Source organism: Silurus aristotelis (assembly GCF_946808225.1).
Source record: "Silurus aristotelis genome assembly, chromosome: 11".
Classification (NCBI taxonomy): Eukaryota; Metazoa; Chordata; class Actinopteri; order Siluriformes; family Siluridae; genus Silurus; species Silurus aristotelis.
The window spans coordinates 13,257,805-13,276,296 of record NC_139584.1 but is presented as its reverse complement, the minus strand read 5'-3'; the positions used below and the strand labels follow the sequence as shown (position 1 = coordinate 13,276,296).

The following is an 18,492-nucleotide window of genomic DNA, read 5'->3' as shown; positions in this document are numbered from 1 at the left end:
GATTCTTACTAAATTTTCTATAACTCAGAAAAAAATTAATGTGGTAGTCTATGAGGTTTTGAATTTTAACAGACCAATTCTTAGTTTTTCCATTTCTACAGATTGACTAAATACATTCATTCATTCATTCATTCATTCATTTTCTTCCGCTTATCCGTAATTCGGGTCGCGGGGGCAGCAGTCTAAGCAGGCCCCCGCCTTCGACTGCTGCCCAATCCTCACAGCACCGTCCCTAAATACATTAAATTACTATTTATATCTTATTAGTCTTTTCGAACTGTTTCTCTTTTTTCTACATTTATCACTCAACATTTTTATACTGGTGGTCCAAGGGCCCCACCAGTCAGTGTATTTATTGCTTATAGCAAGAAACAGTTTCATATGGTCTACAACACCACCAGGTTCCACGCCTGTCAGTCATGAAGTGGAATTGGAGGCCACATTTATCATAGTTTAATCGAAAGTACTGAAGACTGAAAAAAGAACAATGTCTAGTGTGTATAGCTATTGGTGAGGAGAATGATATTTAGAAATACTTAGCTTTAAATCTTTATGTGGCACTATAGTATTTTCGGGGTATACAGCCATCTAGAAAACATGCTAACAGCGAATTTTGAGCAGATATTGTGCCGTTTTGAGCAATTATTTTGTATGTAAACCTGAACAGGTTTCTGCAAGACACCCAGTCCAACTTTATTTCTAAATCTGCATAAAAAAGGGACACTTTTTTCTTCTTTTTTTTCCCACAGACTTTGCATAAAAAACAAGGTCACTCTTGTGCACACATTTCTGATTAAATGAATAATACTATTTCTCTTTGAAATATATTTCACTACAGAAGTGGTTCTGTACATCCTAGACACACTTTAGTTCCCTATATTAGTCTTATGATTATATGATATAAAACAATGACTTTCACTGGCTACATGTTTTGTTAAATTTCTCTTTAACATGTCCATGGGGCAGCATGCTTCTTTTCCTAGTGGGCCACTATTACTATTTTCTTATATTACTATTACCAGTTGCAGTTCCAACTGCTAAACACTGGGCAATAATAACTCTATGTAGCTAATCTGGGTACTAACCACACTGATTGTGCATCAGGAAAGGTGAATAAATCAACAGAAAATGGGCTTGTATATAGGAAATAGCAATATATTTTTCAATTGTTGGTCACTCAAAGAGTAATTACTGTTTCCTTTACCTTCATGATAACCTTATGCACTAAGCTGCTGCTACATGATTGGCTGATTGAATTGCATGAATTGGGACTACTTGTGTTATTGAAGTTGTCATTAAGTGCATATCAATGTGGTTGATTATTTTTGAGCTTGTATGTTTGTTTATTCTGTTGTTTTCTTTACTTTAAACAGTTGCTAAAAAAAACAGCATGCAAACAGGAACAATGAATGATATTTATCTGTGTCTGGTAATAATTGCGGTTAAATCCCAAACCTTCCCAGGTTGCTCATATCTGCAGTTAAATTCGGGGTCTGTGTGGTTTTTGGGGATTAGTCTAGGAAGTGAAGTGGAGTGGAGTGAAGTGAGCACAGGGTCCAGCAGCAGCAGGGAGTCACATCTTGGAGTCCCGGAGCGCAAATAAAGAGCGCGCGGCAGCCGCACCGCAGTCAAACTAACAGCTGTCACGGTGACAGACTGACAGGACGCCTCACTCACAAGCTTATCGGATTCACACGCAAGCCATTTCTGCTTATTTATGTGCATATTTTGCAACGATGTTACTGAGTCATTTACAATTGACACTTATTTTCCGGTGCAGTTTGTGCGCTTCGGCAGTATTTCTAACACTCCTCTTATTAGACGCGCTGGAAGCGAGGGAGCTGCCCAGCTGCAAGGAGGTAAGAACACCACATCATAGCTACAAGTCACAGTCAACTTTTTACTGCTTTTTATTTTTTTTTAAGATTTCACTGAGTGATTCTTAGTTACAAACTTATATAAACGGAGCACAAACTTTGCACATCTTTGGACAGCATGTTTGGTGGTAAATTGTTGTCAGGTCAGGAATATGCTTCACTGCAGTTTAGCACATCCTTTAAAATGAAAACACATCCTATCATTAATAAACTATCAGATTCTGTCTGTGAAAACTAACCAGAAAATGTCAAAGAAAGAAGACATCAAGCAAAGATACTATGATTTAAAGTTTAAATCATAGTATCTTTGCTTGATGTCTTTTTTCTCTGACATTTTCTGGTTAGTTTTCAGAATCTGATAGTTTAATAATGATAGGATGTGTTTTATTTTATTTAAACAAAAGTGCAAATCAGATCTGTTCTTATTTCCGACCAAACTGTCCTGTTCACTTCTTAACCCTTTCTTTTTATAAACAATAAAATGTAAAGTGAAACTGAACTATCCTAACTGTCATCTATTAAATTTACCCCCATTACTGTGTTTGAAATATTCCAACATCTGAAGGTTTTTTTTATTGTAAGCATGCATCATTAGGGTCATTAAAGACCAAAAAGCTTGTCTCATTTACATTCTTACAATAAAAAGTTTGATCCAGAACCTTGCAGGTACTTTAGTTGTCCATTTAGAATTAAAAAAAAGAAAATGTAAAGGTCAAATCCTACAATTGACTGTTTTCTTTTCATTCATGGGCTTCTTTGAACTAAGAACCTCTCTACAAACTCTTAATAATTCCTTTATTCAACTTTGTGAAGCTAAAAATTATACAAATGGCAAATGGTTCATTATATTTTTTATCTTTGCTTGTTCTGCTGTCCTTTTATATAATGCTGGTTGCATGTGACTTTTCTTGCCACGTGCCATGAACTTGATAAAATTTGAACTTTAATTGATCCTAGACAATGCCACATCTGCGCTGTGGGACCTATTATAGTATTGATTTGTTTCTAAGGCTCTTATCTGTATGTCTGAGATATATATATATATATGTATGTGTGTGTGTGTGTGTGTGTGTGTGTGTGTGTGTGTGTGTGTGTGTGTGTGTGTGTGTGTGTGTATGTTAAAAAAAATCATGGGAGCAGCTGCAAATGTGCTGGATATTCAACGTGCCATTTTCTTGTTTCCTAATTGCATGAATAAATGATCTGCTGTTGCTCTACCAGTACTATAAATATGGACAAAAAAAGCTAATTTTTAGTTAAGGATGCAGACTCAAATCTGTTTCTAGAATAACACAGAAGAGTCTTTACTGAAGAGTTCTCTCTCTGGCCCTGTTAGTTGAATTTCTTCTGCTTGATGCAGAGACATACTGTGTATACCAGGGCTATTTATACAGGCACCTACATAATGACATGACTAAAACATTTATAATATACCATATTAACTGGACATAATGTCTGTGAATATGATAAATAGATGATTTCACAGCATTGGACAGCATGAGCATTTTGCCTTCTGTTCTCATGTTTATGTGCTTTAGTTTTTTCAACTGGTGTTTACTTAGAATTAGGGAGTTGATCATATGATTGCACACTACAGTGCAAAGAGAGTTTGAATATCATATGAAAGATTAAAAAATATATATAATTATTAGAATCACAGCAATGCGAAAGAACAAAAAATGTATGTATGTTCATGATTGGAACAATTATGCATCAAAGAGCAAATGCAAAACTAATTTCAATTTGCATTTCCTCCTGAGCAGCCATAACTGAGCTTAACTAAGTTAAACTTGGTGTGCATGAGCAGTGTGAAAACTGGCAGTCTGTGAATCTTATCAGAAGATGATAAGCATAATGGTTTCGTATGAACCTGTGCGAAATTGACATCTGGTTACCGAGAAACAGTCAAATCATGGTTTAAAACCAAGTCCTGTTAAAATAAAGGTGTTGTATCTTTATCATTTTTAACTGGCTCTACATGACAAGCACAGCACAGTGCAGTTTGATGCATTTATTATGTTATTCCCCCTGTACTTTCACGAAGGTTAAAAGACCTTGCATTTGGCCCAGGAGAGGAGACATTGTAGGCAGAAACACCATAGAAACATGGGTCACTCTGTCCTGTTGCCTTGGATTTATCAGAATAATATGGATGCCAGGATTAGTGCTATACACAAGACTTTAAGCCTGACTGATAAAATTAAATGCCTCTTTATTTTCTTTCTTTTTAATATGTGTATTTATAGTTTGTTTCTTCTGTGTTATCATGCAGAACTAATGTAGCATCACTAATTAGAAACATTTTCCATGAAGAAACGTTTTTCCTGTGCCTCTTCTATTTTGTTAACTATTAATCTAGTTCTGCTTCACATGGGGTGCTTGAATGTTCTGTGCTTGGTTTTTGTGGTCTAGTCTTAAACCAGGTGGAATTCTGTCGGCTTTGGATAAGTGCATGTTGATAAGCTGCCCCACTGTTACTCAAAGACTTGTGTAAATGTTCTGAGGAGTGGACAACATGCATCTAATGAAGCACTCTATTAAAACTCAAGAAGGTTATTTTGAAGTAACTAGTTAATAGTGTTTGCAAATATTTATATTTACGTGGAATAGAATAGCACGTTTGTTTAAGAATCTGCTTTATCAGTGTCTCCCTCACCAATGTGGTGAGTAAATATTCCTGTTAAGCAGCTTGTAGGGACTGGGAATTAAACATCCTAGTCGAAGGTGGTTGTCAAAAGGGTGCGGCAGATGCCTGTGTAAATATTGATCCGACCCTGTATTTAAAAAGGGGGTTGAATAATTAAACATGCAGGGATGTATCTGAGAGCCACAGACAATGGTTTACCAGTCATCACCTGTAAATGATCAAATACAGATTTTCACAGTAAGAAGTAAAAGAAACATTGCCAATGACAGTAATGACACCTGCATGTCTATCTTAGTTGACTGACACAATAAATTAGTTTTGTTTCAGATACAGCCTAAATGTAGCACACCACTTGCCTTTCTTTTCCATTTGCATTCATCTCATCATCCTATAATGAAAGGGCATGTGTTTTTGTGGTGTTATCGCAGTCAGATTACCACTTTGAGTACACAGACTGTGATGTTCTGGGGTCCAGATGGAGAGTGGCAATACCCAACAAGCCTGACACATGCACAGGCTTCCCTGACCCGGTTAAAGGAACGCACTGCAGTGAGTATAAGGCTTTACAGTGTTTTGTTCCAGTATTCATGTGCCATACGATAATTACCATTCAAACTAAACATCTTAATGCATAAAAGTTGAAATATAAAGAATCCTACAACTGAAGGATTCAATATTAGAAAGGGTTTTAAAGAAATCCTAAAAAAACTTTGAGGTTATTTTTTGTGTAACAGTTTAACATGCAGCTCATGAAAATACAGTAGTATGTCTTACAAGCAGGTAAAATGTTGAGAGGTACATTAGGTGTCCCCCAGAAAAGGTGGAACCATACACTGTGCCATACACAGCCCCTAGGTAGTATTTAAAAAAACCCTTATTTGCTCCTTTGTTTGGTGAAGCCTGAAGCTGTAAAGCTAAAATCTATTATATATATCTTAATTTTTTGCATGTTTATCACTTTAATGTTTTAGATCATCAACTAATTTAAATATTAGTAAAATATAACAAGTGAACACAACATGCTGTTTTTAATTGAAGGGTTTTTTTATTGAGAGAAAACAAAATCAAAAACTACATGGCCCTGTGTGAAAAAGTGTTTAAAACTGTGGTTTATCACACCTGAGTTCAATTTCTCCAGCCACACCCAGGCCTCACCGGGTTCGCAATCAAGAAATCTTTTAGGACCTGCCTGACAAAGTGAAGTAGACCAAAAGATCATCAAATGCTAGACATCATGCTGAGATCCAAAGAAATTCAGAAACAAATAAGAAAGAAAGTAATTGAGATCTATCAGTCTGGAAAAGGTTATAAAGCCATTTCTAAAGCTTTGGGACTCCAGTGAACCACAGTGAGAGCCATTAATCACAAATGGCAAAAACATGGAACAGTGAAGAATCTTTCCAGCAGTGGCCGGCCGACCAAAATTACCCTAAGAGCATAGGGACGACTCATCCAAGAGCTCACAAAAGACCCCACAACAACATCATCCAAAGAACTGCAATCCTCACTCAGTTAGGGTCAGTGTTCAGGACTCCACCATAAGAAAGAGACTGGGTAAAAATGGTCTGCATGGGAGAGTTCCAAGACAAAAACCGCTGCTGAGCAAAAAGAACATAAAGGCTCGTCTCAGTTTTGCCAGAAAACATCTTTATGATCCCCAAGACTTTTGGGTAAATACTCTGTGGACTGACGAGACAAAAGTTGAACTATTTGGAAGGTGTGTCCCATTAAGTCTGGTGTAAAAGTAACACCGTATTTTAGAAAAAATACATCATACCAACCGTAAAATATGGTGGTCATAGTGTGATGTATGGAGCTTTTTTGCTGGTTCAGGACCTGGAAGACTTGCTGTGATAAATGGAACCATGAATTCTGCTGTTTACCAAAAATTCCTGAAGGAGAATGTCCGGCCATCTGTTTGTGACCTCAAGCTGAAGCTAACAAATAAATAAAAATGAAGACTTTGGAGTGGCCTAGTCAAAGTCCTGACCTGAATCCAATTGAGATGCTGTGGCATGACCTTAAAAAGGCGGTTCATGCTCGAAAACCCTCCAATGTGGCTGAATTACAACAATTAGGCATATATGACTGGACCAAAATTCCTCCACAGCACTGTAACAGACTCATTGCAAGTTATCGCAAACACTTGATTGCAGTTGTTGCTGCTAAGGGTGTCCCAAACAGTTATTATGTTTAGGGGGCAAACACTTTTTTACACAGGGCCATGTAGTTTTGGATTTTGTTTTCCCTCAATTAAAAACTGCATTATGTTTACTTGTATTATCTTTTACTAATATTTAAATTAGTTTGATGATCTAAAACATTAAAGTGTGATCAACATGCAAACAAATAAGAAACCAGGACACTTTTTCACACCACTGTATATACTAAATATACTGAAACCACACAAACTATTATTACCTGTTTACAGCATTTTCCTGTAAGGAAGGTGAATATCTGGACATGAAGACACAGGAGTGTCAGAAGTGTGCAGCAGGGACCTACTCCCTTGGTACAGGAGTGGCCTTTGATGAGTGGGACACCTTACCTGCTGGCTTTATCAGCCATGGCATCAATATGGATATAGGAAACCTCTACACTAACTGCAAAAAGTGAGTAGCAGAAATGGGGATTTTCCTCAAGCTGTATCTATTGTAGATCATTTGCAAGCATGAAAGGGAAAGTTTATAGGACTGTGCTGAGACCTGCTATGTTGTATGGTTTAGAGACAGTGTCATTGAGTAAAAGACAGGCGGTGGAGCTGGAGGTAGCAGAGCTGAAGATGTTGAGATGTAGGAGAATGCTGAGGATGAAGCCACCAGGAGAAAGGAAAAGAGAAAGTCCAAAGAGGAAGTTTATAGATATGATGAGGGAAGACATGCAGGTAGTTGGGTTAAAAGAGGCAGCTGTAGAGGACGTAGATGTAGATGAAGGATGAGCCGCTGTGGCAACCCCTAAAGGGTGCAGCCGAAAGAAGAAGAAGATCAATTGTAGACCAATAATTACTTTTTAGTGTTGTTTTCCATGCATGTATATTGATTATTATTATTATTATTAGTGGTTTTTAGAAGGTATCAAAAGGTATTGCTTATTTCATATATTATATTCAAATATTATAGCAAATAAATAAAGAATAAAACATAAGTAAGGTATGCTGTTTTAAGAAAAGAATCCACAATACTGTAGCCATCTCAAATTAGATTATTTTCCTATAGCAGTTTGTCATGAAGTGTTTCATTTCTCTTTTTCCACAACCATTTCCCAATGATTGTAATATTCATTATTACCAAACAATACATTGTGCTTTGTTTATTAAACATTAACTGTTACATTTAATCGTGTGTGACACCAGTGGGACAAATTCTGTTCACCAATAATTTATAAGCATTTGTTGCCTTAAACGCCTTAAGTTTTTAATTTAATACGAAAAAAAAGCCCAACTCAATCACATTACCACAAACCCCTCTGCCCTAAAAGCTCTCCAGTGGTGGGTAGCTTACTGATCTTTTAAAAGCATGGACACCTGAGACTCATTCTATTAACGTTAAATAAACATCACCTTACACAAAGCTTTGATTACATGTTTTTCTGTGCTAAATAATGTCATGCTCTCTGAATTTGTCATATAAAGCATCCTCCAAACAAGTCCCTGCGAAATAGATTTGAATGTGGAAATGCTAACAATATGTAAATTAATATAAACCTATATACTTTTTGTTTGTGTGTTTTTTTTTTTTTGTGGTCCAGTTCTACTTGGACTCCTAAAGGGGACTACATATCCTCTAACACAGACGAGTGCAGCTCCACACTGTCATATGCTGTAAATCTCAAACAACCTGGCTCAGTTACTTTCCAGTACATATATCCTGATAATAGCATCTTCTTTGAATTCTATGTAAGTATTGTTCTATGTACAAATGTCAAATGTAGCCAGCCATTATCAACTGCATTGCATCCCAGACCTTTAAGGCCATTTTTGTCTCTTGTACTTTGGCAGTGTATTTTGTAATGATTTGACATCAAACATTGCTGAAACATTTAGATTTTCAGCATTTTTTAGGACTTGTGTAAATTGACTCTTATTCTTATGTTTGTGATTGCTGAGAATCATTTTGCATTTAATGCCAGTGTAACTGTGTAACCTTAACCTCTTTAAGATAAACTACAACACCTTCTGCATTCCAAGACTATATGCTCAATTTCAGTGCCTGACTTCACTAATGATCTTGTGGCTAAATGAGTACAAATCCCCAAAGATATGCTCAAAAGCTTGTGAAAATGCTTTAAAGAATATTTCATGGTGTAGTAGCAGAAAGAGGAGGCAAATTCTATGTTAATGCCCATGATTTTGGAAATGGATAATAATAAGAAACTCATAAGGGTTTGATGGCTGGTAGTGCACATACTTTTGGCCTTATAGTGTATAATGCTTTGTTTATCAACATATTCTGATTGTATTTTTTCCAATTTGTGTCCTATTTGTATGGGTTGGCAGGTTCAGAATGACCAGTGCCAGTCTACTGATTCTCAGAGTCGCTGGATGAAGGTTTCTGAGAATGACTGGGAGTATCACTTTGTAAGTGTGATTGTAAGGCACATCTTCCACTTTCCACGCGTTCAATTTTGAAGCTGATGCTGATTTTGTCCTGTGTTCTCTAACAAAAGGTCAAATTGAATAAGGGGAACAATGTTCTATACTGGAGAACAACTGGGTTCTCTCTATCTGGCAGGGCTGTTAAACCAGTTCTGCTGAAGGACATCATTATCTCAGGTTTATACACAATTTATCATCATCATCATCATCATTATCATCGTAATCTCATTTGCCACAAAATGTGCAAAATCTGATAATAAAAATGGTCTATATGCAGATAATGTTTAATCAAAACACTGTCAATCTGAAAACACTGCCGGTTTTATTACATTTCTCAATGAAATTTCAGTTAATTCAATTTAAAATTGTCAGTATTCATTTTCTGCCTTCTTCAGTGTTAAACCTTCTTAAGTGTAAATAAATCAATAGAATTGCATCTTTCCAACACTTGATCTATTTACCACAGGGGTTGCGTACACATCCGAATGTTTCCACTGTAAGCCTGGCACATACAGTGCTAAACCTGGGGCTGCCCACTGCACCCCCTGTCCAGTTAACACCTACTCCAATAAGGGAGCTTTAGCATGCCAGCAGTGTGACGAAGATAAATATTCAGGTATGTGTTGTTTTAATGTTTAACATACTTACATACAAGTGATATTCCCATGACTAGATGTGGTTAACCCAAAATGCAAATGTTTTTATTACTTCCCTTTGAGAAACAGATAAGAATGTCTTTGTGGTATTATAGCTATTATGACAATTACATATGTGCAAGTACTCACGCCTATAATGTGTAATGGATATGGAAATGGGTTACAGCGTAGCAAAGTAGCTAACCGTTGTGCCTAGTTAGCTGCTGTGTGTGTGTGTGTGTGTGTGTGTGTGTGTGTGTGTGTGTGTGTGTGTGTGTGCTATCACTAGATCTAAATGTGTGATTTATGTGTGTGCTGGCTTTTTCCTATGCATCTAGGGATTGGGTCAGGAACATGTCAAAAGAGGACACCCTGCAAATCTACTGATTACTTTTACACTCACACTCCTTGTGATTCCAAAGGACAGGTATTGTTGAATGACAAAATCATATGAAACATTTTGTCCTATAAGAAATCCAATGTTAAATATTCAACTATTCCAAGTAAACCTTACATATTCAGTGGGGTGCTCTACATTATATAAACAGTACAATACATCTATACAGTAATGTAAAGTAGATAGTAGACAGTAGATGGTATAAAATACATTACTTCATACAATGCACTGCTTCACAACTCTGCACTTGGTTGTACATTGTATTGAACATTCATATGTAATCTTGTTTCTTTTCATGTACTTTTCTCTCCTTGTATTTTAATAGACACAGTTGATGTATAAATGGATTGAACCAAAGATCTGCATAGAGAATGTAGAGGGAGCGGTAAAACTTCCAGCCTCGGGGGAGTTGCAGACCTGTCCTCCATGTAATCCTGGATTCTTCACTGACAATTCTTCTGTTTGCCAACCTTGTCCACAAGGCTCCTATTCCAATGGAACAGGTGCAGTACACAAACAGTACACCACATGCCTCAATTGTAAATTACATTTTTAAGTGGAAGTTAAACCGATAGAATAGAATGAAAGAAATCGACCTAATGTACACAGATTAAGATTCTGTTGTTTCCAGAATGTTCGAAGTGTCCTGTTGGAACTGAGCCAGTGGTGGGTTTTGAGTATAAGTGGTGGAACAGGATGCCCAGCAACATGAACAGTTCAGTCTACAGACGAGAGTTTAGTGGCACTCAGAGGAGCACAGGTAAACAAAGCCTTATGGTGTACATCTGGACCAAACACATGTTGTTTGCAATTAATTGACCCTCACAGTCTGTGAATTAAACACTATTAGATTTATTAACAAAAGCCTTGTAGCCATAGTCAGTCAGCGATTAAACACTGAAGGGAGAAATGTACCAGTAATAAGTAAAAAGGCAGACAGTTGAATAAAAAAAAAAAGACATTTATTTAAATCAGCTCACATGCTATCTAATTCTGAAAAATATAATTCAAATTATATTATTATATTATATAAATATTATATGCTCAATTCCAGTTTGGGATGCAGAGAATTGTCTTTATATTTTATCAGTTGTTTTGCCGTATTGTTATTAAAATTTTGCTCTGTGGCATCAGGATGGGAAGTAGCTGGTGAGTACATTTACACCACACCTGGAGATTTGGATTCAGACTTCATGCTGCTAACACTCACTGTCCCTGGTTATAGGTAAGAAATCGAACATACAAATTCCTTTCTAATATTCCACATGTATTCAATTAACATGTATAAACTATGGACATTACCTAAGCAGTGTTAACTGCTCATGTTTGAAGTTTTCTTCTGCAAAGGTGAAAGTTTCTTATCTTCATATTTTTCATATCTCTGTCTTGCTCAGATTGCCCAACTCCATGCATAAAGATAGTGAGAGTGCAGAACTTTCTAGAATCACATTTGTCTTTGAGACCAAGTGCACAGCTGACTGTGCCCTTCACTTCATGACTGTAAGTACAAACTTTTTTTTATACAAGTCATACAAGGGTAAAGCACAATTATTTTCAAAATATTCCACTAAGCATTTTGTGTTACATACTTATCTACATATATTTGTTTAACTAATACTTGACCGGCTTACTTCAAGTCAGGGACTATTCCACCTTTGCCAACACTTTTCTTGTTAAGTAATGCAAATAGAAATGCAGTTTAAATGCCATGTGTGTGTGTGTGTGTGTGTGTGTGGTCGTGTGTGTGTGGTCACAGGGTTTGAATGAATGGAACAGTCGTGTGGTGGAGACCTGGAAAGGCACCATTGGGAAACAGTCATATTCTTACCTTATTAAGAGCAATCTCACTGTAGGCTTTACCTGGAGCTTTCAACGCTCAGAGGCTAACCATGTGGTAAGAGCAGCAAAAGATAATACAGATAATTTTTATTAAAATATGTATATTTGTAACAAGTTACATATGAGATTGTAAAGATTGCTCAATATGTGTACATATACTTTCATACATCAATTCATTTTACACAAAAAATTGCCAACTGGCATGATATATAAGCTGAAGTTAATAATTTTCCTGTTATAGTAAGTCCTGAAGTGTTGTAATGCCTCGAAGGTGGCAATCTGTTATGTATTAATGAACACAATTAGAAGGAACATGTACTTAATTAGATCATTGTTTCATTATTTATTTGTGCATTACAAATGAATAATAATTGTGTACATTGAATGTTGTGTTTCTGTAAAGTATATGAGCCGAGCTAGCATCTGTTATCATTTATGTTATTGCAGCTATTAGAAGTCATGACAGATTGCAGTGTTGCACTGCAGTGAACTTTATAAAGCACTTACTACTACCACCGAGTCTACTGCTGATTTAACTTCTGTGTGCTCTCGGTCAATAACAACAAATAGTATTATTAAATATGTTCTTGTAAATGGGTTGTTACTATAGAATGATAACAATTTAGAACAAGTGCATTAATATAACCCTGAAACTGTGTCAACGTGTTTTACTAATCAGATTGAAGTTTTGATAACACTGTGGTAGTACAAGTCTAAATGCTAAAGCTCATGATTTCTTAATTTAAATAATAGAGCCATTTAATGGAACCTGAATGGAAAGTATTACTTTTGAATAATAAATATTTGTCTGTTTGCAGGAGAGGCAGTACAGCTCAGACTTTGCTAAGATCTACTCTATTCACATTACTAATGTGATTGGTGGAGTGGCCTCTCAGTGTCGACAGTGTGCAGTACACTCCTCTGAGAAAGACTGCGTCCCCTGTCCTCCGGGACACTACATGTTAAAAGGCACTGGAGTATGCAAGGGTTGTCCACCAAACACCATTATAAGGCCTGAGCAGCCTCTGGGAGTCGAAGCCTGCATCCCATGTGGACCAAATACCAAAAGCAATGATGTAAACACTGATAAACGCTTTTTCTATCACTTGATTTTCAGTAGAAGTGAAGACTTGTTGGTACTATGTGCTAAATTTGATTACAACAGACATAAAATGCATAGCATATTGCTGAAATGTCGATTGTTGGTCAGTATTCACAAAAGTATTGATATTATGATATTTTATTTGACAATTGTTTCATCCTATTTCTAGGCCCGTTCAGCCTGCGTGAGTGACTGTACTTTGGCTATGCAGTATAAAAAAGAAACTCTGCACTATGATTTCTCTCCACTGGCCAATATTACTCACTTTCAGAGCAGCCCTCGCTTCACCAGCAAAGGCCTTCGTTATGTGCATCATTTTAGTGTGGGTCTGTGTGGCACAAAGGTAAATTTAAAGTTTAGGTGATCGTTAACTTGCTGTAACAATGTGTTTTTACAGCTGTTAACTATAACACCTGACTTTACAGCATGTATGTATGGAATATAATCTTAAAAAAGTTAATCTTAAGTATTATTGTTTGGTAGTAGGAAATTTAATTTAATTTTTATTTTTTTAGTTGCTGCATGTCTTACTAAAACTGGCCTATGATTATTTTATAATCAGTTATACACCTAGGAAAGAACCTTACATAATGCAGCATTTTGAAAAGATAACTGGCTAATTAACTGCTAGTAACAGCTCACATTTCTCATAGTTAGATACGAGTAAGATATCATTCAAACTATTTATGATAAAAAAAATAATTAAAAATTTACAATACTGTAATAAATAATTTTTTTATTTTTATTTTTATTGCTAGTATTAGCTAGAATCCTTGTATGCCATTTTTGTGAGTAGATTTTTCTTTATACCATTTTACCTTACTTTTCCAATGTTTGCCTATATGATGTTTAAATCACATACATAATTCAAATTATGATTATTATTTTTTGATATACCACTCTTCGGTTTTTATCTTGTGTGTGGAAGTGCTGATTGTTTTGGAAAATTGACAAATGTGACTTTTGCACATTTGTACATGTGAAAAACACCAAAGTATATTATCAGATTTTTGAGGTTTTGACCATTTTAAATCACCATCTATGAATTCTCAGGGCCGTGTTTTGGCTTCCTGTGTTGATAATGTAACCGAGAGCAGGAAGGAGGTAAATGCTTATATCTGCCAGTCAATCATAGTGCCTACTGAAGTCAGAGGTCAGAGTGTGGTGTCTTCACAACCCTTTATTATTGGAAGTACATTGATTGGTGAGTTATAAACGAACTTACAAACACAATTCTACGCTTGAACACTTATTTATAATGGCCTAATGCTTTCATTTTGTGTTTTATAAACACAGGGATAACCACTGACTCCACACTTGATCACATTACATCATCTGAGAGTACCTTTCCTTCAAGATCTGATCTGCCTGATATAATATTTTACTATCGGTAAGATGAGCACCAGTTCAGTTTAAAGAACTGAGCTAAAGAATTGTTGTTTATCTTGTTTCTGTCATTCATTTTGTGTATTCAGGGCACATGAAACTACACAGGCATGTAAAAATGGCAGAACAACCTCCATCAGACTCAGATGTGATCCCACAGTGATGACAATAAATCAGATTTCCTTACCAAGGTACACTGCAGTGTTATGAAATGCAGGCAGTTTGAGTCATTGGACCAACTGCTACAAGCATAGGAACACAAAACAGTTGCGCTGTACAGTATCTCCTGTAATCCACAAATGTGGTGTAATTGCTGCTGATAAACTAAATTCTTGTGAACAGCAACACCTTCTGGTTAAAGCAAGGAACTGTGAGTTTACTTTTACTTCTTAATTCTCCTGCTTTGTCTCATCTACATCTCTTTGCAGTAACTGTACAGAGGGAACATGTGATGGCTGTTCCTTCCACTTCCTGTGGCGTTCTCAGCATGCCTGTTCTCTTTGTTCTGAGAGAAACTATAAAGAGATAGTGAGTGCCTGTATCAGTGGAATTCAGGTAGGTTTAATTCTCTAAACATTTGCTCATTTACTGCCTTAGAGTGAGGTCTAGAAACTTCCAGGTGGCAAGGTTTTGGCATTCCAATGAAGACATTTGAAAGTATTTGCATTTACAACTCAAAAATACCTATATTTCAAAGTTACATTCTTAAGTCCTAGACAATTACAAGCAAGTGAACACAAGTTGAATAAAAACTTAACTTTATTATTCTTCTAAATTAAATAGTGCTTGGTCAGATCTTATTATGCAATCTAATTAAATAGCTAATAAATGGTAATGAACTCCACATTTTGAGCTTATTAAAATGACATTATAATTATATATGCTTTTTAAAATCAGACATGTTTTTTTTTAGAATGCATCAAAATATCAATGATCACTTTTTAAAATTGGTTCATAACATTTTGACCTTGAATTTCGATTGTAAAATATTAAATAGTGATAATTTCTGTGCAGACATACAAATGCATCGTATGAGTCCTCTAGATGGCCTTCAGTTCCTGTTTACACAGGAAAATTCGGCATTGAACAATACGCATTAAGCACATTTAGACATTTCATGTAGGTGGCTAATGCCTGCATACTTAATGCTAATATTATCTGATGTAAGTCATAATAAAATCCTTGCTGACTTTTTAATGTCCAAGTATATCAATGCATTATAATGTATTGTATAGCTGTACTGTTCCTGTTTTGTACACATTATTTTATCTACAGCATTTTTTTTCTCAAGCTTCAAGTCATGTAGAATGTTGATATTTGTTTGTCCAAGCTTTCCAATGTTGTTATTAAATTTTATGTTTATGCTTTGAGGATGATAGAAAACTACCCTTATCTCAGAGTTTGAAGACAGGAGTTTAATTTATTTTTCATATGTTACATAAATTGTATCTGGTTAACTATTTTTTGGTTTAAATTGCATTTATAATATAGCCCATGAAAATGCTCCTACCTGACTTTGGAACAATGATGAACAATATTTAGATTTTTCATGATCTCAGCACAACTTCAGTAACAGCTACAAAATGCTGGTACATGTCACAAAATATTTGGAATGTATGTTTTAAGTTAGAATCTTTTTGCAAGATTTTATTATTACTATTATTATTTAATTATTATTACATGCATTTTTGTTTATTTGTTTTATTTTAAAGTTATTTTATTTTTTAAGTTTTCTTTCATTACTGTGCTTTTATTTTCCTAATGTACCTTGGATATAAATAGAAAGATGGTACCTTTTTATATAGTATACAAATTAATAGTAATTAATGAATGAATCATAAGACTTGGATCTATTTTTTACACTAAATGCCAAATGCCAACAAGATTTTTGAGAGCCAGGCTTTAAATCATTTGGTGTGTGTGTGTGTGTGTGTGTGTGTGTGTGTGTGTGTTTGTGTGTGTGTGTTTGTGTGTGTGTGTGTGTTGTCAGAGGACTACCTATGTGTGGCAGCAGCCTCTGAAATGTACAGGTGGAGTTTCTCTGCCAGCTCCACAGGTTAGTGCTTGTGTCACTTTGGACTTCTGGCTCAAATTCGGTGTTTCTGTTGGATCTGTGGCAGCTATACTGCTCATCACCATCAGCTGCTACTTCTGGAAACGAACACGCAAGTGAGTGCTTGCATCAGAGAATGTTTCAATCTTACAATGTTGCTTACCACGAAGTATCTCTTTTCTATTCAATGTAGCTCTGTTTTTTAGCTCTGGAAAAAATGGACTCTTGGGTTTAATTTGATTTAAGCATGTTTGGAAGAGTTTGCTTACTTACTCAGTTCTGTGAAAACAATCTAATAGATACACTTACACCTGACTGTCACACTCATATGTGTGTCTTCCCCACACTGTTGCCAAAATGTTTTAGGCACAAAGTTATATAGATTGGTTTTGTATACTATATCATTAAGATTTCCCTACAATGGAACTAAAGACTAAAGCTATGTCGAGGTTGCTATAGAAGAACTCCAGTGACCTACACAGAGTCCTGACTGCTACCTTAATAAACACATTCACCTATAATTGGAAAGCCAGTTGCTTACTAATTTAAATGTTGTGTGTAAATGTGTGTATATATACATATCCAACCCACAGGCTGGAGTATAAGTACTCAAAGCTGATGAATGCAGAATCGAAAGATTGTGATCTTCCTGCTGCCGACAGTTGTGCCATTATGGAGGGAGAGGATGCAGAGGATGACCTTATCTACCTCACCAAAAAATCATTTTTCTCCAAAATTAAAGCTTTCCCCAGAGAGGTAAAATGTTCTTCTACAGTCACTATAGTACAGACTAAATAATAATGATTTGACAGGAATTTTCAATGATTGAGTAAGTTATAGATTCAGAAGACTGATTGTCCTCATTTTTCATAAGGTAATTAAAATTATATTTCTAATAATTCTAATATAACTTGGAAATAATTTTGGATCAATGGACAACTGTAAATGCAAATACTCCGATGTTAAAATGTACAAGTTATATACTGTTTATAATCGTGTTAATGTAGTGTTACATTTAGATGGCCTTGTTTATTTGCAGAGATCATCAGATGGCTTTGACTCTGTCCCCTTGAAGTCATCCTCAGGCATGGAGATGGAGATGACCTAGACCTTTAAGTCAACAATGGACAATGGGAATTGATCTATGAATACTTATAGTCATGATGTACCTGTAGTAAATATAAAACCGTGCCACCAAGGGAAATTGGAGAGATCCATATTTCATAGGAACAGTTCCAACACTATTTGGATTTTTGCTATTTAAGATATTTCTTTGATTGCGCACAAGCAATTTTGTTTGACCATCTTTCAATTCAGAAGCTATTTGAGTTTTAGATATTCCTAAACCTAGATAGCCTTTGGCGAATGCTATTTGTCCAGTAATGCAGTTTACATCATGTCACATCTGTTAGTTTGTGTACAGTTAAGATTAGCAGCTATGAAGACTTCCCTGAGAAATGTTTACTTTTGTTCAATTTTCATCATTGTTTGTACAGCAAAGGATGGCCTTCTATGACTTCAGTGTACCTTCTAATATCTACTTCTTTTAATGTAATGACAATACATTTGTATTGATTTTTTTTTTTTTATACAGAATGTGAGTTATATAAAAAGTATTGTACTTTTATTATGTCTTTTTGGTTATTATTTAAAAAAAAGTATGGGTGCACCAATATAGGTCATTTTGTTTTGACAAAATTTGTGCAACCTTTTTTCATCTATTTCTACTACTATATGACCACATCTAATTCAAATGGTGAACCATCTCTGGTCTCTAATTAACGCCTATACAAGAGTCCCACTAATGGCACCAAAATAGTTTTGGTTGGTAGATTATTTTTAATCTAGCAGCCCCACTGATGAACTTAGAAATCCTATCAGTGCTTTTCCTAAGAATAGTGCAGAGAAGGCATGAAAAAGCACAATTACTATACTACAGTCAGTCATTTTTAGTGCACGACA

At 35.6% G+C, this 18,492-nt stretch overlaps 1 protein-coding gene across 1 annotated transcript; it reads left to right on the top strand.

The window, feature by feature from the left end:
- Positions 1-1,032: 1,032 nt before the first annotated feature.
- On the top strand, positions 1,033-18,157 carry elapor1 (endosome-lysosome associated apoptosis and autophagy regulator 1). Its single transcript, XM_083553918.1, has 22 exons — positions 1,033-1,859; positions 4,953-5,073; positions 6,956-7,136; positions 8,272-8,419; positions 9,020-9,100; positions 9,190-9,295; positions 9,585-9,734; positions 10,092-10,180; positions 10,476-10,653; positions 10,782-10,910; positions 11,285-11,375; positions 11,545-11,650; positions 11,907-12,044; positions 12,808-13,065; positions 13,261-13,434; positions 14,145-14,295; positions 14,388-14,481; positions 14,567-14,668; positions 14,906-15,032; positions 16,468-16,646; positions 17,124-17,286; positions 17,570-18,157. The coding sequence occupies exons 1-22, from the start codon at positions 1,737-1,739 to the stop codon at positions 17,636-17,638; spliced, it is 2,958 nt and encodes a 985-aa protein (XP_083410044.1). The 5' UTR covers positions 1,033-1,736; the 3' UTR covers positions 17,639-18,157.
- Positions 18,158-18,492: the final 335 nt, after the last annotated feature.

Bases quoted from the DNA above. Each gene is read 5' to 3' on its own strand.
- elapor1 (XM_083553918.1), top strand. From the start codon at position 1,737: ATGTTACTGAGTCATTTACAATTGACACTTATTTTCCGGTGCAGTTTG. The intron at 8,420-9,019 runs GTAAGTATTGTT...ATGGGTTGGCAG, and splicing joins GCATCTTCTTTGAATTCTAT to GTTCAGAATGACCAGTGCCA. The intron at 10,654-10,781 runs GTGCAGTACACA...TGTTGTTTCCAG, and splicing joins CTCCTATTCCAATGGAACAG to AATGTTCGAAGTGTCCTGTT.